The sequence below is a fragment of the Nymphaea colorata genome, chromosome 1, assembly GCF_008831285.2.
Source record: "Nymphaea colorata isolate Beijing-Zhang1983 chromosome 1, ASM883128v2, whole genome shotgun sequence".
Taxonomy (NCBI): Eukaryota; Viridiplantae; Streptophyta; class Magnoliopsida; order Nymphaeales; family Nymphaeaceae; genus Nymphaea; species Nymphaea colorata.
This window is the reverse complement of record NC_045138.2, coordinates 15,503,268-15,525,791: the sequence shown is the minus strand read 5'-3', so window position 1 is coordinate 15,525,791 and position 22,524 is coordinate 15,503,268. Positions and strand designations below refer to the sequence as shown.

Below are 22,524 nucleotides of genomic sequence, written 5' to 3'. Positions count from 1 at the left end.
GATTAAGAAGAGATCGAGTTCTCATTCATCGAGCGACTCATCGCCACAAGCTGATTCACCATGAACCTCAAAAATTGCATTCTTCATTAATTTGTAGGGATGTAAACAGTTTGGTTTCGAGTACGCACTCCATTTTTTTGAACCTGAATTCTGGTTTTACTGGTATAAAATCAGACATTTATATGTAGTCGGGTCGGATCTTCATTTATTGAACTCGGTTGGATATAGCGCATTTGGATAGAGATTAATTCATTAACTACATACTGATTCTAGAACCCGACTAGTCGTTAGATGTCAGATTAGGATCCATTGACGGGTATGGAACATGCGTAATGCATCCAAATCTGATTGAATAAGGACTTGAACTTCTTTGCTGGATCTAACTAAATGGGTTTCAAATATGATTGGCAATTGGATACATATACTCATTCATTCACAGATTTGTGATCTCTTTCTTCAATGTGCGTAAGTATGTATGTCTTCGGTTGTCTAAATCAGTGTTTCTCCAAGACTCATCATGGACAACCCAAACATCTAATACCAATTCAATGAGGGTCACTCTTAGTTAAGATTACCAACTTTTTTATGAATTGGAGTAAGAAAATGTGCTTTACTTTTGTATAGATTAGATATTATAAGGTAGAAAAGCTCGCACCGCTCATTTTAACACATAAAAATATGAATCGGCAGGGCATAAAGATAGCAAACTTTTGATATAGATTCTAAAGTTTTTCTCTTTGTCTCATCTTCTGTTTCAACCCCACGCGGTTTGGGCTTTGGCTGGAAGAGAAACCACGCAAGTTCCAAACTCCCATGCAAATCTAAGCAGGTATGAGAGTGCAACTGAGTCTCATAGTTTGAATTTGAATCGATTGTGTTAGAAAATGAGGGAAAAAGAAAACATGAATATGAATATCTTTGTAGTAGAATTTGAGTTCATTGTATGAGCTTCAAGACCACATGCACGAAGTTTACTTGAAACCAATCTTTCTTTGGACAATGTAGATGCAACAACAGAAGGAATGTAGTAATGCTTAAAAGAGTAGAAACTCTTCTCTTTGCCTTTGGGGCTAGGCTTAAAAAGGTATGAACTTAAGAAACAAGGGGACAATGTGACCTTTATTGCAGCAATGTGAGCATGATCATGTATTAACTATGGTAAGGTTCACACTTTTCCAAGACGAATACCAATGTGCACTAAATGGTGTAAAAAGACGGAATTTCTATTTGCAAAACCAGAAGAATCAGAGCCTAAATTAACGTCAAAACAGTTTTCCAGACACTATTAAAGCATGGATGACCTTACCTTGGGGTGACCTAAATACCATCAATAATATCTAACTCAATGTAACAATTGGATTCATATATAGTATAAGTGCAACTCCCTACAAATATCAAACTTTTATTATTTCACTTGAAAAGTCTATTAAATCCCAACTCCCTAACTAACATGTAGATGTAGCTCTTCCTGCCAAAATTTGGGAACCAAAAAAAAAAAAAAAAAAGGAACAATTCGCCTTATCTTTATTGTTGATTCAACTATCATAAAGAAGGAAGACCTTAGGGGTCATTAAGATAAAGCATCGCGAGGGGTGACAACCCTATGCACTGAAATTAAACCATGTACCATATAAGGATGAGAGATTGTGTAGAGTTTTGGCATTGTGTTGGGCGGTAGAAAACTCTGCTCACCTAAAAGAAGGAAGAACTTATTTGAATAAAATATGAAAGAGATAGTTGGAATATGCGGACTCATGCTTCTATGACAAGCCTTTCTAACAGGCAAGCTGGAATTAGGCATACTTCCACCCAATTGAACCGAAGTTGTTAAACCTTTTGCCTCTTCTTCAACTTGAAGTTCTTAAGTCCAACTTGTAAGCCAAGTTTGTGAGGCACAGTCCAAGTTTGTGGAAGTATATAAATAACGATCCATGATTAGTCACATTTTATTAAATCAAACTTGAATCAAATGCCATAAATCACAACCACACTAAACAAATAAAACCAACAATTTGAAAACAAAAAAGGAAGAAGAAATCACAAGAGCAAAGAGGCTAGCTAGTATATTCTATGGCCGGATCGGCTCGACTGGGCTCATGACCCATCCTTGCACGCAGGTGGGCAGTCTAAGTTCACGCCGAACAGCCTGAACCGCTTGACTCCGGAGTCCGATTGGTTGCCCGGACTGGGTTCAGGACCCGGATCGGCAATGTAGAACGCCGGCGCCTGCCAATAGAGCCCCTGCCTGCATTGCTCAGCGGCGGGAAGAGTCGGCCCGGCGGACAACCCGTGCCGCGCCTGATGCTTGCAGCCGATTAAGAGGTGCCAGTCGGAGCCGTTAACGAGCCGGCGGTGGAACAGAACGGCATCCCCTGCTTCCAGCCGATTCTCCTTAACGAACCGGCTCCACCCCTTGGTGAGCACGTAGCTCTGGCTGCTTGTCCAGTACGAGTACCTGAACCTCCACGGCCGCCCGTTGGAGTCCTCGAACGACAGCAGCAGCCCTTTCTTCTCGACGGAGGAGTCGGCCGGAAAACACCGCTCGGCGTGCTGCTTGGGGATGACGAGCCGGTTAAGCTTGCCGACGTCGCTGGGCGTGAGCAGTTTCTCGAACATGTACTCGTCCTTCGGTCCGCACGCTTCTTGAGACGAGGGGCAGCCGGGGTCGGGGACGGAGTACTGGAACGAGTGCGGCCTGAAGTTGATGACGGAATCGACGGTGGCGGCGGGCATCTGGGTAGGCCACGGGCCTTGGTGGTGGGAAACGAGGCCGATGCATCTTGAGGCCGAATCCGAGAGCCTTGCGTGGAGCATTTGACCGTCCCCAGATGACGACGACGACGATGACGACGATGGAGATGTTGTGGGTGTGCGAGAATTCATCTGATCGTCTTCGAGGCTGTTTCACACTAGACGCTGTTGCTTGCTCTTGCTTTCATCATCATCATCTTCTTCTTCGTCTCAGGGTTGCAGAGATTTATAAGGAGGAGGGGAGGAATGATCGGGCGCGTGAAGCGGGAACCAAATGGCAGGCAATTGCAGGCGGGTAAAAACTAAAAAGCAAATCTCAGTATTTATAAGCCTGAGTCAGTTTCTCTCCTCTCTCTATCTCCCAAATGGGGAAGGTGGAGGCGGCCCATGACGAAGCGTGGAGATAAGATATGGAAATTGAGCAGAGTTTGTACTTGTAGATTGACGCAGATGTCGTGTGCACTTTGGGTCCACACGCACATCCAGCCACCGACCTATTGGACGAATATTTAAACCTCCCTCTCTTTCTCTCTCTAGCTCTTTCATACTGCAGACTGATGTTTTGGGTTGTATTCAGCTTCCTGTTTCAGATGATTGACACCTCTCTCTCTCTCTCTCTCATGGGAAATATCTATTCTAACATTTCTGAATCTGTGAACAAGCAAAATATCAGGAGCGATATGAGATAATGATAAACTCATTAACGATTTACAGCATAACATCTTAGTTTTTAAGATTTTGCTCACTTCTTTGATGTTTAATGTTGACGCCAAGTAAGTTGAATAAGTGCAAAGAAGGCTCTCTGGTAATGATATAATATACTAAGCCATGCTTAATCTTTCCCCGGGTTTCTTCCTGTTTTTTCGTGGTCTATCTCTCTCTCTCTCTCTCCATGTAAATAACTTATTTAAATATTCGTGTGTATTTAGCCTGCTTGGTAGTTTTAAGATTTTGAACAGGTATTATGATCGTATATATAAAAGAGTCTGAGCTATTTCTGAGTTTCTTTCAAGAATCATAAACTTTTTTTAGACGTGACCACTGGTGTCATCTTTTAGGCCTCATTCTTGCAATCTTCAACTCTTGTATACGAAGTTCATTAAGTTGAAGAATCACGTACAAGTGTTGAGAAAGCTTCAGAATAGCTTATGTTTATTCTGCATACTTAACTAGCCTAATTGTATCACGTCCTAGTTGTAGCCTTTTCAGAAGTAAACTGAAATGCGGCTATTTAATAACCCTAATTCGAGTGATGATACGAGAGCCACGCCAATTAAATGGATGCCATGTGATCAATATGTTTATGATTTTCAATATGCCAGGTATGAGAATATATAATACTAAATCACATTACTTTTGGCTTTTGCTGTGATTCTTAATAACTTTGGTATTTGATATAATTCCCATGAACTTTCATATTTCAGGACTTTTCTTATTCAAATTAGTTGGGACGTCGTACGGGTAATACGTGGTTAAGATTTCGCAATCCACGTTTTCACTCATTTGATGGTTTAAACTAATGTTCTTGATAGTTATACGCCCCGACAATGTAGTTCAAGTCGTCAATATTTGAGGGCTTAGATGCTTAAAGTAAGATTTTAAATCTAATTCTCCCCAAAAGGTGCTTTTAGCCTCCAAATCCAATGACATTGAAACGTTAAGAACAAGGATTGAGAAAAAAACAATTAATCTCGTGCATTCCCACGCTTACATTGTTGTTATCAATTATATATATATATATATATATACATTGTTGTGAGAGAGAGAATTGCTCTCTTTATAATGGACAATGGATTACTATCTCCTTTCCATGCATCTATTGAGTGTTAATTGTGATCTGCTTACTTCTCTCTAATGGTAGACTACCTGTGTTTGACTAATTTAATGTGCGTTAATTTCCCAGGAAACATGCCTTCTTTTGTGTTAAAAAAAGTTTTTTTTTTGGCCTCGAATAAGATGCCGACCGACGAGACAACGTGTTTAGACTACGCAAGGAAGAAGGTTTTTAAATTGTACTAAGAGTATGCAGGGTAGAAATTTTAGAGGAAAAAAAAATTGAAGGAGAAGAAAAAAGCAATGAAAATGTTGATATGTCAACAAGAAATCGTCATCAGGGCAACCATGATAACATTAATAAATTAATTTAGAGTGCAGGAGATGTTAATAATTCATTATAATTGTGAGCGTCAACCTTGCTCGCTTGGCAATTCGGACTGCTCATCCAAATGGGTCGGCATCTTCCCATTCTCCCTTTTCTGACTTCTAACAAGTCATGCACTGCTCGTTCCTGCAAGCCATTTGTTTATTCTTTACATGCTTCATCGTCTCATCACGCACATGATCAATATCTGTTCTAAAAATGATCGTAAGTGAGATGTTACGATAGAAAGAAAGAGAGTGAGCAATAAGCAGGTGACAAACTAGTCAGGGATGATCTCAACTATTGAATGTATCCATACTGACAGTTGGAGACCTGGACAAAAGATTATAGCCAAATTTCTGTCGTTTACATTATTTCATATCTTTCTCTCTCAACTGTCAATCAAGACATACTTTGGGAGAGAGATTGAGCACATAGTATTTTAGTGCAACCCATTGTTTCTCTCACAAAGGTTTTTTTCTTTCTTCAAGCTGAACACATTAATGTAATCATCCGAGCATCAAATAGGATTCATTAATCCCGATAGTGTCTAATCGTTTGTTTAATGAATGCAGAGAAGATGCCGAAGCGTTTAATACCGAATGTTAACAAAAAATGCACCTACTGGTCAGAGCTTTAAACACTTCCAAACAAACACTGCTTTTCCTTATTAAAAGAGCAGGAAGAAGATCTAAAGTCCATTGCAGTCAATAAGCGAACGCAGGAAGTTTTGAAAATCTGACCAACAAAAACCCCACCTACCAAAAGCACACACGATCTTGACTCTCTCTCTCTCTCTCTCTCTCTCTCTTTACATATATATATATATATAAAGTCTTAATGGGTGGGCCCTTTTACCTGAAATACAGCAGATTGTTTCTTTCCATATCATCTTCGTGCTGCAGTAACCCTAAAAAGAGGGTATGCGTTCATGACTCCCAGCAACTCTTGTGGTCCATTCTGCGTACTATCTTCCAATACTACACAAAAAACATGTGCATACACAAGTAAAGCCAAGCATGTCGTTATTCTTGTAGGACCCATGTAATCTTTAAACTGCCCTGGCTTCATCCCCTCCCTTGAGAACTCCATTGTTGATTGCAGAAAAAAGTAAGCAATAATTGTACTCCGTCATCCCTGTCAAAATTTGTTCTTTTCCTGGTTTCTGATCTTGAACATGATAAGTCTCTCATAATTGAATGCGGTACCTAACTTGGCAGAAAGGCATGGCCTGTTCATAAAATGCTTTTGGTACCTGTCCAAGTGAATCAAATAATTGAAGTACTGGCCAACAGGTTCATAGGTTGCAAATCTGTGGAGTGATGCAGAGACTTGAGAATTTCACAGTGATTGGCTTTTCTTCCCCGAATCGATCACTACACTATTTATGTGCAAATAAGTAGTTTGTAATGATTCTTTCTTCTTACTTTTAATGGAAGTTTTTTCCCAAAAAGAATCAGAAAAATTAAAATTGATTCTTTCGAAAAATACGAAATCCGTTGTCCAGAAACTGGCCATGCTTGTTCAGAGAGTTGGGAATTCAAGGGCCGCCCTTGAGGGAAAACCTTGTTCTCTTCTTCCTTGATTTCGCTACAGCAGAATTTAGCTGGTGTTTTGCTGTTTGGTTGTTATTTAGTTCAATTGTTTCCATTAGAACCAGAGAGACATAAAGTTGGAATATACTCGATTTCTCGACTGTATAAAGCTCGACCGAATCTAATATTTTATGCATTTGATTATTTGAGTCTGAACCATAGGCATTCAAGCTACCCAATGTATATTTTTTTCCTGCGCACGATGTAGAAACGTCACCTGAATTACTGACCAACTTCTTTAGTATACTTGTTCTTGAGTATGGTAGGTCAAATTTCATCACTGGGTGGCATTTTCTTCCTTTGGCTAAGGTCCCCGAAAGAAAATAATGCACTCATGGCCAACTGCTGCATATTGTCAGGTCTCTGATTAATAAAACTATTGACTCTTCACAGCAGCACAAAGCTCTACTAGGGATGGGCTCTTGCCTACGTTCACCTACCAAATTTTGACTCATTAAGTATCCTTCTAGCATCAATGGACAATCTTGTGAATTGTAAATGCCCTGGTTTTAGATTTCTAATTTTCCGGCCAGCCTATGTCGCCATAAAAATGGCCGGATTATTTGCAAGCTTTTTTTTCCCTGTGTTAGAGCACCGGTTTTTTGTGGTAAAGCTGGAAAACATATTAAAACCTGAGGTCTCAAACTTGGTATGCAAGCGGGCGGGATTTTGCAGAGCAAATTACATTAAAGTCGGTGAATTGACCTGACTGTAATAAAAAATAACAGAAATTTCAAACCAGATCCGGCCATTCTGCAACCTTGGTATGTTTATGAACTTTCAATGTTAAAATAAAGCATAGGTATGGGTAACTTTTCATGTGGTAGGTGAATGCAGACCTATACCCAGAAGGAGGACCTAAGTAAAAAATGGGGATACGGGAACGGCTCTAGGTTCTCTCTTTCATGGTAAAGGTTTCAGCTCATCCGAGTCCTGAGTTGATTGCCTCTTGGCAAGCTTGAGAAAACTCACCACCTAGAAGAAGAGTTCACGAACTTGTTCATGGCTATGTGATGCCAAACAGATTTGAGGAAGCTTGCCACTCCATAATAATCTGCAAAGCCATAGATCTTTTTCTTGAACTATAAAATAATAATAACGCCCAATCAGGTAAAGAGCCAAAAGATCTTCATGTGGACTAGCATTCGCCACGGAGTCGGAACCTCAAGTGAGGTAGTCATTCACTCATGTTATTATTTTATTCTCAAGAAAAAAAAAAATCATTTATGGTCACCAAGCCTGACTTCAATAAAGACAGCGGAGAATAGTTTCTTTAAAAAATGGTAATGAAGACAGAGCAGAACTGAAAACGATGTGGACCACGTTAGCTTTCATGAAGAGCATTTTGGCGAATCTGTTTCAAATTAAAGTAGAAAAGAGAAAGTTAGAAAGAGGAAGAAGAAAAATAAGCCAAGTTGGTCACATATTAAATTGATAATGGAATAGAAAACGCGCAGATGGTCATGTATACCAATTATTTGAATTCAATATTGAAGATTGTTTCCTTGTGCTATTAAATGCGTTCGATGGGGCCCTTGGCAGCATCTACCCCATCATGATCTCCACGAGAAGACATCCAGATTCCAGAGTGCTCAATGTGAGGGAGGTGGGCTGCAATAATGCCAAAAGTGTCTTATCCCTCTGCTAGCAGGAGACAGGTAATGGCTGAACCAAGTAGTTTGAGAGGCCTCAAGCCAAGTTGATGAGGCCATTGATTGACTTGTGGTTGGGTTTGTGATGCATGGAATCCTAGCGAGAGAGAGAGAGAGAGATAGATAGAGAGAGAGAGAGAGCGGCAGTGGGTCTCACCTGGGGCACTACGTTACAACAGGAGCCTTGTCTTCACTGATCCTAACAATCAATCTCCCCAGAAGTCAGTGTTTAACTGCATGCAGCCTTTCATGCTCAGTCACCTGCAGTCCGATGGACCACTCCCCAAATTGAATTTCTCTTTGTCTCTTGCGCGTTGCATGCACGCTTACACAGACACACACGCACACACACATACGCAGAGCACACGGTTTTGGCAGAGGAAAGGCATCTCCCTCTGTCCCTGTCTCTGTCTCTCTCTCTTGAACACACACACACACGCACACATAACAGCCAATAAATATTGCCAGTGTCAATAACTTAAAACATTTATCAAAGAAACATGTGAGCTTCAATGTTTCTGCTGTGACATCATTATCATTCTAAAAAATAGTGATTTTTTAGTGGTGAAGTCACGGTTTTGGCATTAAGACCAGTTTAAAAAGATTCTGCCTGACGACAAAACCATGCTTTCAACATGATTGTAGTGTCTTCCAGATCGGTTCTTAGTGGTGAAAAAATGTGCAAGGTGAAGGGTTCTGTCTCTGTGATATGGTGTTGGACAGGTGATGGCAAACTAAATGCTTTATGCTTTATTACTCGTAAATGTTACACGGTAACTATGGCAGCGATTTTACAGTTACTTGTCAGTGGAACGGGTTCCACTTGTGCTCGTGGCCAACATGTGCCAACTGTATTGAGGATCCACTTGGATAGGATTTCATGTTCATATCTCCATGTTAAATAACTTCGCGGGAATAATGAAGGGTGCCAAGTTGTAGACCTTGGAGGTTAAATTCTGTGATTTCTGCTACCTTTTCTATATTTTTATCCTCCGAGGACTTGCAGGTTGAATAAAAGAAATTCCAACTCTAATTCAAATTCCTGCATCTGGTTGGCTTTCCTTGAGTTCAAACTCCTGCATCTGGTTGGCCTTCCTTGAGCTTTCCAAGTTCAGTAATAACTTGGTGTCCGAAGGTGAACAATTGCCTGCCGACCATGGGAATGCCGACGGATAGATCTCTTCATATATTTTTCTGCTGCGCCTTAATAGCGTCATAAATTTTTTACTTTGTGTATTAAATTGCTCTCTGGCAGCCACTATTACCAAGATCGGATACCCTACAGGCGGGCTAGCTACCCCTTTGAAGCTAGAATGCGCTTTCTGTTTACAGTGTGATTAAGAAAGCTGGCAGGTGTTTCAGGACAGTTGGAATTTGAAGTATCACATGTATATTCTATTCCAATTGGTATATTCAGAGGGAGTTTTAAATCAATTTTGGGAAGGAAGGAAATAAGGTTGGTGCTAGAAATCTAAACTAAGTTGGGGAGAAAGGTAATGTTTGGAGATGGAACAGGCAATAGCACTATAGCAGGACTGAGTCTGGGTCCGGCAGGATGGGGAGGGGTAGAAATTCGTTTTGTTCATTAATAACCTCCTAATTTTCAAGTGAGCTCCTGGGCCGTGTGTAAGCTTCTGCTCATAGCAATTATGCTTTCTAAGGCTTTCATTTGCTGTTAAACTTTGAGTAAGCAGGTTCTGCCATCTTCAGAATCACTATTCAAAAGGATCATACACTGCCCAACCATTCCCATTGTGACCATATACCCACTAAAAATACATCGTTGGCACTCCCAGGAGTTGACTGTTTAGCATTCAAAATGAAGAAATTATATTAAAAGGTTTAAAGAACAAGAAAACTTTAAGAAGGAAAACAGGGAATCAGCCCTAACATCAAGACTTTGAAGACACTACCATATGTAAACTCAAGCAACAAAATAGTAGGATTAGGACTTGGAACCTAGGATCTTCCATTTGTCGCCCTGGACATTCCTCTCTTGTCACTTGCTTACTACTCTTGGTGGTTTCACTCAAAAAGGCAATTTGCAGATTGCTTGATTTGCTCGTTGTTTCTGCAAGACTTGAGCCAACCAAACTTCCTTGTTCTAGTCTGCTTTAGTTCATGTATAGATCCCATGGCCTGGAAGTTTGGGTTAATAATAGATGACTTTCTTTAGTAAAGTGAAGGAACATAACACTAGTAGATTGTGGCGGGAGAACGTGGTGCATCCAAGCATTTAATCTAGGTGCCCTTACGCCCTTATACTTTTGTTCCCACCGTGAAGATCCTTATATAGTGCTATTCCAATCATCAAGGCGCATTTGATGGCTTCTCATGCTGAAATTCCTCAAATTTTAGTTCTTCAAATTGACAATATGAGCAATCACCCCTCCTCCCTGGTCTAAGACCCTAAGTTTGAGCAAAGGTTGGTTAATTTGGGGTAGCTGAATGGGTCTTGGGCCCCTGGCTGTTTAGAAGAGTAGTCAGGATGCAGTTCCCCTGGTCACCCTTGCTTGCATAAGCCTGGAATTTGGTGTATACTGAATGTTCACTTCCAATGAGACCCTTTGTGAATTTATGGCTATTACCCATCCTAATGGAGCTGAATTTACTTAGTTTTCTAGCAAGGACCCCCAACAATAGATTTATATATATGAAACCAAGATAGGAGGTGGACATACATTGGATTCTCTACTTCATGCTAGGGGAAGAAATTGCTCCAAGAAACAGTGTTACAGCCTTGGCAAGTGAATTTCATGAGAATATCCACTAATAATTATGTCAAGAAAGGCAGACAACTAAGTTGAAGTGAACCATTATAAAGGTCTTTGACACCCACATTCTCTCAGAAGTTTCCCTCAAACATATTTATGCTTTCCTGGCCCGGTATCATCCATCTTCTGCCTAGACATCTTCACCTTCTGTCCAGACACCTCAATCTCATATTACAACTATGTGTTTGCTTGGTAATTAGTAAGGTCAGAGGAGAAATTCTCGAGCAAAATTAGTACCAAAATTTAGCAGGTGGTTTTAAAATTGCTAATTTTGAAAGGAATGGCACGAGATTGTGATGTTCTTGCTGTGGAACGAATCAGATTATGCATGAAGTGAAGCAAAGAAACTTTTCGTTACGGTGTGATTCTTCTGTTCGAGAAGACAACTGGTTTTTCACTAGGCCAGCCATTATTGCACTACCATCAAAGGTTTCCACCGCCATCTTCTGTGCAGACACCTCGTTCTCCTTTTCCTCAGCCTGCTTTACCAGTCCCACTTCAGAAATCTAAAACTCGCTTGACGTAGAAGTGTGAAGGGGGCGATGAAGTGCCCAAGCCTGCAACTGGTACTAGCGCGTTCAGAAATCGAACTCAGGGAAATGAAGATGTGGACCTTCCTCCCTGCTTGGGAATGTTGCTGTGTTCTGGATGAAAATGGTGAATGAAAGTTGGCACTGTGTATTTCTAGAACAGGCGAGATATGAAGAAGCAGCAGGTGCTGGGTATTGAGTTAGAATTTACAAAGTAAGATCGTCGATGGATTCACTTCGGTATAATATGTTGGATTCAGATCATATTCGGCATGACATGTCCTATTCAGATTGAACGTTCAAACTGGTCAAATCCATAGTTGAACGGCTCAGATCTGTTTCTTTAATGATTAAAGCTCTATATCTAGTTAGAAAATTAGATTGTAGTCGCCGGAGGAAACGGGAGCAACTTTTTTGGGTATGCACATGCAGCTAGAAGGGAGGTTGCCAAAGTTGGCCGCGGCCTGGCCGGTGTAAACTCGAGTTTAGGAAGATATGCCAAATTCGATTCCTTGGCCCATCAGAACTTTGGCTAGGCCTAGGGCCTTTTCAAAACCGGGTCTACACCATAACTTCAATTCAGGCTCAACCAATTTTGTTCATCTTTCTCTTTAATTACAGTACAAATGTACAATGTGGTTTCTTATTTTTCATAGATCTTTTGCTTTCTTAATCATGTCTTTGCTACATTCAAAATCATCTTGTAAGCGGTAAAAGTTCAAATTTTCCCAAAAAATCACTAAGTTTCTATGGGAAGACAAATGTTTTTCATTTACTGGCCTAATTTACCTCATGAAAGAGCTTCAAACTTCAGTATATTTTGATACCTTGCCAAAATTGTATTTTCTGTAGAAGTTCATTTTCAAATCTTGATGACATCTGTTGTTTGTTATGCCTTTTCACCTTGCCTCGTCGGGTGATTGAACCGATCTTAAAACTTTGGCTTTTGGAAACCAGAGGTGTCTAGAATCTTCCACGTTACTTGGCGTCATGATCATGGATCCAAGGGGGTGGAATGCCGCTTAGGGAGCCGATGAACATAGGTCGAACGTCTTCAACCTAGTCTCTCTCTCTCTCTCTCTCTGCTGAAGATGGTTTTCTTCTCGGAGTTCAACCATGCCTAAGGGCGGGAACTTTGGGTCCGTGTCATCTCCTGCAATGCCATTTTCAAATCCTCCATGGTCCTCATCCCTCGGCATCCTTCGGTTTCTGCCCTTCTCAAGAGCTGCTCAAACGTTAGAACATTGGAGCACTGCCACGCCACCATCCTCAAGAATGGCCTGCACCAAGATAACGTCCTGATAACGAAATTTCTGGGTGTCTGCTCCGTCCTTCGAAGGGTTAATTACGCAAAGGGTGTCTTCGATGCGGTTTCTCAACCGAATATATATCTATGGAACAGTATGATCAAAGGGTACTGTGAGAATTGTTCTCTTGGTGATACCATCTTGCTCTTTAGAGAAATGCAGTTGAGTAATGTTCGTCCTGACGACTACACCTTCCCGTCGATCCTGAAATCGTGTGCTAACGAATTGGCTTTGAGAAGTGGACAGGGGATTCATTGTGTGATTGTGAAAGTGGGTTGTGAGGTATGTGTTTTTGTTGGAACTGGGTTGATCGACTTTTACGGGAAATGTGGGGAGATCGAATCTGCGCGCCATCTGTTCGATCGAATGCCTGATAGAAATGTAGTTTCCTTGACCGCCATAATAGTGGGTTATGCTGCTTGTGGTGATATGCGGACGGCAAGAGAATTGTTTGATCAAATGCCGAGGAGAAATCTTGTGACATGGAATGCAATGATAGCTGGTTACGCTAAGATTGGCGAAATGGGTGTGGCACGTCGGTTATTTGACGAAATGCCTGCCAGGAACGTAATATCATTTACAACAATGATAGACGGCTATTCTAAGAACGGTGATATGGTGTGTGCGAGGTCTTTGTTTGATCAGCTGGGGAAGAAGGATTTGGTCTCCTGGTCTGCTTTAATCTCTGGTTATGTCCAGAATGGACAGCCCAATGAGGCTCTTGAAATCTTCTTTCTCTTGCAGTCTAAAAACATAAAACCTGACGAGTTTGTGATGGTGAGTCTGATGTCCGCATGTGCTCAGTTGGGTAGGTTGGATTTGGCCAGATGGATTGACAGTTACATTGTTCAGGGTGGTATGGATCTGAGGGCTCAAGTGATGGCTGGTCTTGTGGATATGCATGCCAAGTGTGGGAACATGGACAGAGCATTACAGTTGTTTGATAAGATTCCTCGGAAAAATTTGGTATCATATTCTGCATTGATGCTGGGGTTGTCTTTGCACGGCCAGGGAAAGGAAGCTGTGGAACTGTTCTCTCAGATGCTGAAGGTGGGCATCGTGCCAGACGCTGCTGCTTTCACCATAGTACTTACAGCATGTAGCCATGCCGGGTTGTTCAATGAAGGTTGTCACTATTTTGAGTGTATGATTAAGGATTACAATGTAACTCCATCTGCAGACCACTATGCATGCATGGTTGATCTTCTTTGCAGAGGCGGTCGCTTAAAGGATGCATATGAACTGATAAAGATCATGCCTGTAGAGCTGCATGCCGGTGCCTGGGGCTCATTGTTGGGTGCTTGCAGAGTTCAGTGTGACATTGAATTGGGAGAGATTGTTGCAAGACGCCTTTTCAGTATTGAGCCAAACAACGCAGGGAACTATATTTTGTTATCAAACATTTATGCTGCTGCAAATAGGTGGTCGGACGTTTCAGACTTAAGGACCTTGATGAGAGAAAAGGGTGTGAAGAAGATACCTGGACGAAGTTGGATTTAGATAATTGCATATGATTGATTTAAGCAAATTCTGCTTATTACGACCTGATGGTGTTATCTTGACCAACAGATGGCTTCTGTGATTTTTGATGAGCACATGTGCAGTCAGGTTATCTACTTCAAAAGCAGCCTTAGTTAACACTGCTGCAGCAGTTGCTCATGCTTCAGTGATCTGGTTTGGTTGAAAATCAAGTATTAAAGGTGAAATTCAAAGCTATATGCAGCGATGAGCAGAACTAAGTAGCTTGTGAAGAACTGAAAATGGAGCTCTGTGATGTTATTCTCTGGCATTAAGGTGTGTGCTGATTTGTCCGTCATCTCCTCCTACCTCCACACAGAGCACAGCCCAGATGTGCAATGATCAGGCCGTAATGTATTACTAGCAAAATTCAAGAAAATTTTCTTCAGACCCGTTATTATCCAACCTGAACGTAGTTATTATCCAACCTGAACGTGTAGTGGTTACACGGTATCTACCTAGCAAGATTTTGTGTTCATAAAAAAAATTCATGGGGAAATACTGACTGATAGTCCGAGACCCAAATTATACAAAGAATCTAGCTCTCTTGCAATTCTCTGAAGCTTATAGTCCAATTCGGAGAATTAGCTGATGGCGGTACCATCAGCAGGTTCCGTTCAAGCTTGAGTTCCTGATTTGATTGGCTTTGGGGTGCCATTTCTTCACAGTGGATGGATCTCATTCCACAATCTTGATAGATATCCGTCCTTTGGCTGATATTTATCCTGAATACATCATCATTTGAAAATAGATGTTTGGATAAATTTTTCTCAAGATCACAATTTTTTGGGTTCAAATTAGGCAAGACAAAGTTGAGTTGAATGATTGATGTACAAGATGTTGCTTTCAAGCTTTTTTAATTCAAACAAGATAAATATCATGTGGGCCCTGGTTCTATTTTCAATTGTGACATTTGCATTTCCTGAACTTTTAAGAGGAAGATCAGATTAATAATGAAGGTTAAGATTGAAATTGAAGTTCAGGGGCAGAAGTAGGAGCCTCAGACCTCTACCATAAAAATTAGCTCTGATTCGGTGGTACGCTAAAAGCAAATCAGCTCAAGTTAGCAAATGTCTATGTGGTCTCACTTCGTCTGCCCTTTTTTGTCCGTAGTGTGAAGCGCTTAGAAACTAGATTGTTGTTTTAGAATCAAAAGATTCGAGATTTTTTTCATCGAAAAAGATTCAAGTACTGTTGCTTCCTAAGCAGATCGTATACATCGTGTTTAGAAGTTTTACACATGAAATAGTTGAAAACGTACTAAAAATTCGAAAGAAAAATTTTATTCAATACCACATTTGGACATTTTGAAAGCATTTTGCTAAAAAAAACAAAAAAAAGAAAAAGTGATCTATAAGTTTACCTTTTTAATGGCAACCAGTTCGGCGGTTCATAGCAAATATATATAATCCAAACAAATAAGGCAATACGAGATGATATGTAATATCGGCGTAAAAAATATATATATAAACTTATTACGGCTCTGTATTGAGTAGGCAAGGGACTAACGTTCACAATAGTGCTTTACTGTGGCGAATTATTTAGCTTTCCTCAATTAGACCCCAAGTCCCCACCAACTTTATAAGGCAGAAAAAGGTGTAGGAAAAAAGCACCCGCCTTGTGTTGTTGATGGTGGATGCTGATGTCACTCAAAACAACATTGTTGGGGTTGGCGCAATAGATAGGACTGGACTGGTAGCCAGCTAGTGTTTGTTTCACGCTTCACACCCTTAATTTTCTAAATCAAGCTAAAATATTTAAAATTAAAATTTTAATTTCATAAACTTGAAATAAACTTTCATATATGAAATACTATGAGGACTTGGTTTATCTTTTTTTTTAGCAGAAATTAGTTCTGGACTTCCCCACCACTGTGAATATTGCACTTACACTCATCTCTCTGCAACAATATAAAACTTGGTAAGTTGAATTTAAAAGCTTTTATATAATAAATTAGCAGTAATGGGCAGTTCTCCAACTTATCAAAATCTTTTACATAAATACATAAAATTACTTGTAAGTAATTTTCTGAACTAATAATTTGCGGATTTACTCTGCCGAAAGACTTGGCCGTCTTGAAGCTGGGACGGGAGGCAGCAAAAGCAAAGCCAACAAGGTCATCTTTTTCGCTTCATGTGCATGCATGCACATGTCGCCTGCTTTAGAGGGCTTTTAGTGCAGAGGACACGTAAGGATGGTAAAGCGAAAAAGAGGTCGGAGGCAGATAGTGGAGGTTGCCCTGAAGAAGGAATCTCAGAAGAGAGGGAGAGAGGGGGAGAGAGAGTGTGTGTAGTGGGGAGAGAAGATTTTTCTTTTTTTGGTGGGGAATCCATGGAATCCGTGTGCTTCCTTCCTGGCTTCAGGTTCCATCCGACGGACGAGGAGCTGGTGTCTTTCTACCTCAAGCACAAGATCGACGGCTCGGATGGCAGGGTTTGTGTCATCCCTGAGATTGATATCTGCAAGTGCGAGCCCTGGGATCTCCCTGGTATGTTCTTCTTCATCTTCGTTTTCTTACTTGATTTGGTGAAATCAGTTCATGAGCAAGAGCTTTGACCGCAAAAAAGGAAAAAAAAACTCTTCACCGTCTCTCTTGTGTCTTCTTTTTGTGCTCTTCTTACTCTCCCTTTACTATGTGGCTTGGAGGAGTGTGAAAGAGAGTGCTGAATCTTCTGTGAGATTCCTGGAATAATTGTCGATGTCGTTATTATAACTTACTCGTTCTTAGCGGGTTAAGAACGGATGTATAATCTTTTCTTTTTCATTAACTTTCATTGGAACATTAGTTTTTATGTCTTCGTCCGCCGTAATTCTCGTAGGCACTAGTAAGGTGCAGAGAGGGAGAGAGAAAGAGAGAGATTTAGTTTGAGTATAATTGATTCGATAATGATTTACAAGAGCCATTTATTACTTTTTAGGTTAGAAAAACCTATGGACTAGAAATTGAACCGATAAATGGCAATGGAAGAAGGTGACAGGTCTGAGAAACGTTTCTTGGCGTAATCAAGTAGGGTTTTAAGTAACCTATAAGCCCAATTGGTGGACAGTCCATCTTCTATGAACTTGGATTACGGTTATGGCGGAATATGGTCTGGACGTGTTTGCGTTGACATTAAAATTGACCATTGCACAGACAGTGACAACCGTGCCATCTTCCGATCACCAAGAGTGGACAAAATAATGTGTCCTTGATTTTTGTGCTTCAATTTCTTGACCAATCTTTGCAAGATATCAATGGATGTTATTTGGTTGTCCATGGTGGAATTTTATGCGGGCTCCAACGTGGGCCTATCTTCTTAGGACAATGGGAGGAGGTTGCAGATGGTCACATCATGGTGAAACACCAACACCAAGAATTGGTGTTTTGGCATATGACTGAACTGGCTCCTCCGGCGATTTGGTACTGTGGTTCTGATTCTTGATTGTTTCCTTGCGACCTTACCATCGTCATCTTATCTTCATTTCTTGTGATTTTGCAGCTAAATCGATCATTCCAACCACGGATCTTGAGTGGTTTTTCTTTTCACCTCGAGGGAAGAAGTATCCGAAAGGGTCACGTACCAATCGCGCCACAGAAGCAGGATACTGGAAAGCCACTGGAAAGGATCGCAAGGTCAAGTCAGGAATCAATCTGATAGGCATGAAAAGGACGTTGGTGTTCCATAGGGGGCGTGCACCCAAGGGAGAACGAACGAACTGGGTGATGCATGAATACAGAACCGCGGAAAACAACAGTTCTGGAGTGCAGGTAATTTCATAGGCTTGTGGATACTTGATAATTTAGCATTGTTAGTGGCCTCTAATTCTCCTCTGTAATTTTGGAACATTACCTTATATGAGGCTTTCGCTGCGAATTGAGACAAGGTTACCTGGTCTTTTATCAGACGCCACAATGTAAGCCCTTGTCGGACTTGTTTGTATATATTGATGATATTGTGGTAAAGAGGGAGATGTCGAGAGTGTCAAGTTAAAGACCTTGGGTCAAGTCTGAATCCTATCATTCTGCTGCATGAGCTTTTCCATGGTGTTCTCCTCATAGGACATTGTGATCGGGGCTCATATGGACCTTTTCCTTGATGAGAGGAGCCCTCAGCATCAGAGAAAGAAAAAGATGACAAGTTACGGACTGTGTGACCTAATCGGTACTCTTTCTTTGGGGTTCTTTCTGATCTCTCTCTTGTTTTTTCTGCTTGCTTGTCAAATCATTTGAGAAATGCTTTCTACGACAAATTTTTGTCCAAAAATTTACGAGGTAATGAGCGTACATTCATGGGAGGTGTAGTAAAGTTGAAGTTCTGTTGGTGGAGGATGTGTTATTATTCACTGGTGCTTATGCCTTGAAGAAAAATGTGTGCATCATAAAGGGGACACTCTGCTGCGTATTTGAATGTGCTTCCGCAGCAATTCCTTTACTGTTGGCTCCCAGAACTTTTACATCTCCATCCTCATTCTATTGCTGGATTTTACATGTGAGTATAAAAAAGATGGGTGGATACCTAAGCAGTCATATGTGCTGCATCAATGTACTGTTCCAAAAGCAAAAACCAGAAATATAGTTTCTTAAGTAAGAGCATGTCCGACTTGACATGCTTGATGAGGGTGACCAAGTATCTTAGATCTCATATGCTGTGAAATCATCACATTTTAATGTTTTATGTGTGACTGGAATCGAATCATCATAGGGCTCTCAGTGAAGCTTCATTTAGTTTTGAGGTTCTCAGATGGACGTATGTGTCAAGCGTTGAAGTTTTATTCATAATTTCTTCTGTAGAATTAGAGCAACTAAGTCTTCGACTTTGGAAGCTAATATCATTTTAATCTTTGTTTTGAGCAGGACAGTTTTGTTCTTTGTCGACTTCGACAAAAAGATGGCACTGATGGACGAAAAGAACATAAAGGTCATAAGCGAGCAAACAAGGTCGACTTGGACCATGTCGATGCTAGGATGTCGTCCCAAGAAGGTGCATGTAACAGCAAAGCTGGGAAGGCAACTGAAGAAAAAGACAAACAGGACCAGAGTCTTAACCCAAAGTTGAACAAGTCCGACGTAGATTTGTCATTCTTTGTATGGTTAGATGCCACGGCACCTTCAGTTCAATCACAACATTCTGGAGAGTCATCTCATGCACAATTGAAACCTGAAGGTGAATCCAAGGTTTGGTTTCTCAGCCTGTCTTAAATATTGTTAGTATGGATTTTAATTTTCAGCCAAAATACAGTAAATCATGCCTATAATGTAGGAATATATAAATCTAGTTTCTCATAGCAGAACATAGCTTTGCATGTCTGGTATTAGTGGAGGGAAAAAAGTTCACCTTTGTTTCCTCATCGGTGGGTGATAAGGCATAGTTTTCTGGATTGTCTGGGTTCAAGAAACATGCCTATGGTCACTTTCTTTATCAGTATACACGTTCTTTGAAAAATATGAATGGAATTCTGCTAAAACATTGTAAAATGCTAACAGGACAGAATTTAAGCTATAAAATATTTAAATGAACTAATGTATACGTTTTCTGGGTTTAATGAGTGTATGGTAGATTTGAGTAGTAACTGTTGTTTGCTTGAACTTGTCCAGGGTCGGTGCAACAGGCTTTCCATCTTCTCTTTTGAACAGGCTATAAAGCTCAAGTTTTTCCTTTTTAGTGAAAAATTTTATCTTTAACCCCCAATAAGTTGTTACTCTGAATACAATAGTTGTGATACTTTGACCTTACTAGAAAGCCAAACTTATGAAAACGAAAATCAGGGATCAATTTTTTTTAAGTTTCTGCAATAGTAAATAAGTTATTTTCTGTTACACTATCTTCTTGAACAGTATTTCAGTTAATGGTTTTATTTTCCCATTGCATCTGCATCGGTCGCCATTGAGAACAGGGTACAAGCAGTGGGCACATCTAGTTATTTTCTCTGTTTATATTGTCTGTTTTATGATTCTAATTTTATTTTCATCTACAAATAATCATGAGTTTGCATTGAGTATACTAGCTCAGTTGTCAAATCTGGTGATGTCACCTTCTAAGAGTTCACTCACTATTAGTGGCATATATTCTTTCTCTTTTATCTTCCAGATTGAGATTGATGCTATTCCTGAGTTGTTAGACTCTCGAAATGATGATGGTACAGACATAAGCTCCCTATCATGTACTCGAGGGGAGTCCAGCTTTAGCTGGCCCGATGCCAACTCCCGAACTGGTCAAGCGGGATCGCTTTCAGATGACTGCTTTGCTGATATCATAAGAGGTGGTGACATAGTCAATTTGGATGAGTACTTCCCACTAGACTCTGTCAATGTACCTAGGCAAAACAGTGAGACTGGTATTGATCTGCAGTTCTGGGACCCAAGGGACATAGACGCACCACAAACACTTCCATTCCAAGGGACAGCAGTAAGGAGGATCCGGTTGCAGAAGCATGAATCAGAAGAACTGCACCATGAAGAATGGCAGAGGAACGCTGAACACCGCTTTGAACAAACTAGGCATGAAATTAGGGCGAGAAAGTTAGTGCAACCACGCCGTCGATCAAGCTGGACGTGTAACCGTTTGATTTTTTGGGCAATCGTAAGCATGTGTGCAGTGTTCTGCTCTTTTCTGATGTTATACATTAGTGCAGGAAGAAGCTTAACATGCAAATGACAATTAAGCGGAAAGCAATGTGCAGAACTCCAGAACCAGAGGAAGCTGACTGGAAGTTGTAATTGAAGGCATCTGTCCAAGAATATGTAAATTCGGAGGTCTTTCTTAATTGTACTGTTAGTTACCGCATGTAGAAAAAGTCCACTATGTACAAAGAAGCGAACGGTTGCTAGGTATGATTGCCAACGCTAACGTGTGTTTGTTGTTGGCGGTTGAGGTATCTAGCTTGGAGTATATGCAGCGGTGGATATAATCTGCAGATTTTAGCTTTTTAGCGCCTTACCATCTTATATGAGTGGTGTTTATCAAAGGATATTTCATAGGTTGATTAAAATTACTTTAGTGCAATTATTGAAAGTTCAGGCCTTTCGCATTATTTATCTGTCTGCGTTCTCTCATGAGTCGCCATCTCTTCATACTCAGGATGACATCAATCTAGTCCCTGATGATTATAAATTCAATATCGGGATTCTGCTGGAGTACTAGAAGCAAGGTGAGAGCAACATTGAGAAAAACGGTAAGATAGAACCAAAGAGACAGAAGAGAACATTATCTCAAGTAAATTATTATTAGGAGGCCTAACTAGTTGTGCTGATCTCTATATATATGGAGAGAGAGGGAGAGAGAGAGCTCAATGACGTTAGATGAAAACTCAAAACAAAAAAGAAAAATTAGACAATGGGTGATAAGGAGCATGCACAATCAGTAGAAAACTAGAAGGAAAAAAAAAAGACAGCTGGGCCCAAGGGAGAGGACAAAATGGAAACATCAATTAATTCACAAAATAGGATCAGAGAGAAAGCTGACAAAATGGAAATGTCAATTAATTAACAAAATATGATCGCAAGTGCTAAAGTACTACAAGAGAGAGAGAACTTAGAAAGTATGCTGTCCATATGCATCACATGTCTGATTATTCATATTTTTTCAAAATCTTAATTTTTTTAATTTTCTTTATACTTGTAGAATAAGCAGTACACATGCTTTCTGTTCACATGCCTTACAAGTGACAACAGTAGAGAAAGAAAGCGAGAGAGAGCCAACAAAATGGGAATTCAATGAAAACAAGATGTGGTGACAGGACGCCATCAATGTACAGAAGCAAATAAAACAAGAGCAAAAAACATGAAGAACAGAATCTAGAACAAAAACAAAAGCAAGAGGAGGAGAAGAGAGAGAGGGGGCTAGTTGAAAGCGGAAGTTATCCTTCGAAGTCATCCTATGTTCAAAGAAGATAGAGAAAGAGATTAGGATACTCAAGATCGTATCCCTTAATCCACATTAAATACCTTACTCAAGTGCTTGATTTCCATTCGACATCATATTGTTACTTGGGTTACCAAGTAATGATGCAGTAAAAATTGAAATATATAATTCGAGCGAGCAGAAGGATTAATCCCACCGCCCCAGCAAGAGCCAATATGGGTTCTAAATTTTTCACCTTTTGACTCTTCTATGTCAATCCACCTTAAAAATTAATGAGAAGACCTGTTGCGGCATCAAACAGACTATTTTCACCTCAAAACCAAGGATAAGTTGTCAGGTCTTGTGCATGCGAAGGAAAAACTACTGCTAGTACATGTATACTTCCACACGTATGAGTACCATCCACACTCACAAAC

General features: G+C 40.4%; 3 protein-coding genes across 3 annotated transcripts; 2 read left to right on the top strand and 1 right to left on the bottom strand.

Annotated features, from left to right (window-relative positions):
• Positions 1-1,909: 1,909 nt before the first annotated feature.
• LOC116266709 (B3 domain-containing protein At2g36080-like) lies at positions 1,910-3,132 on the bottom strand. The gene has a single exon (XM_031648023.2). It carries the CDS (start codon positions 2,881-2,883, stop codon positions 2,095-2,097), a length of 789 nt encoding a protein of 262 aa, XP_031503883.1. The 5' UTR covers positions 2,884-3,132; the 3' UTR covers positions 1,910-2,094.
• A 9,104-nt stretch (positions 3,133-12,236) lies between these two features.
• LOC116252164 (putative pentatricopeptide repeat-containing protein At5g37570) lies at positions 12,237-15,147 on the top strand. The gene has a single exon (XM_031626268.2). The coding sequence runs from the start codon at positions 12,621-12,623 to the stop codon at positions 14,247-14,249; it is 1,629 nt and encodes a 542-aa protein (XP_031482128.1). The 5' UTR covers positions 12,237-12,620; the 3' UTR covers positions 14,250-15,147.
• Positions 15,148-16,384: 1,237 nt separating this feature from the next.
• LOC116245095 (NAC domain-containing protein 91-like) lies at positions 16,385-21,282 on the top strand. The gene is made up of 4 exons (XM_031616804.2): positions 16,385-16,755; positions 17,747-18,015; positions 19,102-19,422; positions 20,336-21,282. Exons 1-4 carry the CDS (start codon positions 16,401-16,403, stop codon positions 20,900-20,902), a joined length of 1,512 nt encoding a protein of 503 aa, XP_031472664.1. The 5' UTR covers positions 16,385-16,400; the 3' UTR covers positions 20,903-21,282.
• Positions 21,283-22,524: the final 1,242 nt, after the last annotated feature.

Bases quoted from the DNA above. Each gene is read 5' to 3' on its own strand.
- LOC116266709 (XM_031648023.2), bottom strand. From the start codon at position 2,883: ATGAATTCTCGCACACCCACAACATCTCCATCGTCGTCATCGTCGTCG.
- LOC116245095 (XM_031616804.2), top strand. From the start codon at position 16,401: ATGTGCATGCATGCACATGTCGCCTGCTTTAGAGGGCTTTTAGTGCAG. The intron at 16,756-17,746 runs GTATGTTCTTCT...GTGATTTTGCAG, and splicing joins CGAGCCCTGGGATCTCCCTG to CTAAATCGATCATTCCAACC. The intron at 18,016-19,101 runs GTAATTTCATAG...TGTTTTGAGCAG, and splicing joins ACAACAGTTCTGGAGTGCAG to GACAGTTTTGTTCTTTGTCG.
- LOC116252164 (XM_031626268.2), top strand. From the start codon at position 12,621: ATGGTCCTCATCCCTCGGCATCCTTCGGTTTCTGCCCTTCTCAAGAGC.